The 1,155-nt window shown below is 40.2% G+C and overlaps 1 protein-coding gene across 1 annotated transcript in view; it reads right to left on the bottom strand.

The window, feature by feature from the left end:
• Nucleotides 1–1,142, bottom strand: part of LOC107579855 (protein sidekick-2-like) — a gene marked incomplete at its 3' end in the record, with an annotated part of 2,949 nt that extends 1,807 nt beyond the window's left edge. The window contains exons 1-3 of the mRNA XM_016265645.1: nucleotides 1,005–1,142; nucleotides 809–907; nucleotides 538–729 (exon numbers count right to left, since the gene is read on the bottom strand). Of these exons, the coding sequence (XP_016121131.1) occupies nucleotides 538–598 (61 nt within the window). The remainder of the gene's footprint in view (nucleotides 1–537; nucleotides 730–808; nucleotides 908–1,004) is intronic.
• Nucleotides 1,143–1,155: the final 13 nt, after the last annotated feature.

Genomic DNA, 1,155 nt, shown 5'->3' with positions numbered 1-1,155 from the left:
GTGATGCAAAGCTGAATTTTCAGCATCATTACTCCAGTCTTCAACGTCGCATGATCCTTCAGAAATCAGTCTAATATAGTTGATGCTCAAGAAACATTTAGCATTATTATCAATGTTGGAAACAGCTTAATATTTTTTGTGGAAACAGTGATACATCTTTTCAATATGCTTTGACAAATAGTTCAATAAAAAGTACATTTATTTGACAAACTTACTAACCCTAAACCTTTGAACAGTTGTGCAATTTAGCATTGATTTATTATTATTTATACATTTATTTTTAAATCATTACATTCATTTTTTTGAAAATTATTATTATTTTACAAAAATATTTGCAATAGTAATTAATTACACAAATCATACAGTCATTATATAATAATTGTTATATTTATTTTCATATTATTATAGTCATAACATTATTTTATTATCATTATTATATTATACAGACAACTTGAAGACACTTTGCTGGAGAATGATGACGTACATGACGGCATCACTGCAATCCTGGAGTAAGAGAAAACATGAGAAGAAACTCACCTGGCGGCACACCAGAGGAAATGGTGGAGGACGACAGCTGACCTTGACCTTTGGAAGTCATACCGGCCACCTGAATGGTGTAGGTAGTGAGCGCGGTCAGACCGGTGACCCGGTACTCCTGTGTCAAGTTGGGCAGGTAATGCGTGACACGAGTGTTTGTTCTGTTGAATTCCTCCCAGGAAATGCGATACCCTGCAGGCACAAGACAGAAAGTGGTTCGGCAGACAGCCAGAAGATGAGTAGAAATCGCTAAAGGGGGTGGTTCAGATACCTGTGAGGATGCCGTTCTTCTCCGGCGGGTCTTTCCAGCTGACTTTGAGAGATGTGTCCAGGATTTCTGTGAAGCTCAGGTGACCTACAGGTCCAGGAGCTGAGTATACAGACACCCACATGGAGTCTTTTTAAAGGCCTTAACAGAACATTGTCATGGGTCGAGATGGATAGAGTACGTAAAAAAGTACACTCACTGTCTTCGTGGGTGCGTGTGCGCAGCGGAGTGCTACGAGGGCCATCTCCCGGCGTAGTGAAGCACAACACGCAGGTGAAGTACTCCGTAAACTTCTTCAGTCCGGCGATGTAACCTACATGAACACTGTCTTGAAAATTGGGTCTCACAGT

This window comes from Sinocyclocheilus grahami, unplaced genomic scaffold, assembly GCF_001515645.1.
Source record: "Sinocyclocheilus grahami isolate Dianchi unplaced genomic scaffold, SAMN03320097.WGS_v1.1 scaffold20867.1, whole genome shotgun sequence".
Taxonomy (NCBI): Eukaryota; Metazoa; Chordata; class Actinopteri; order Cypriniformes; family Cyprinidae; genus Sinocyclocheilus; species Sinocyclocheilus grahami.
This window is presented reverse-complemented; position numbering and strand designations above follow the sequence as displayed.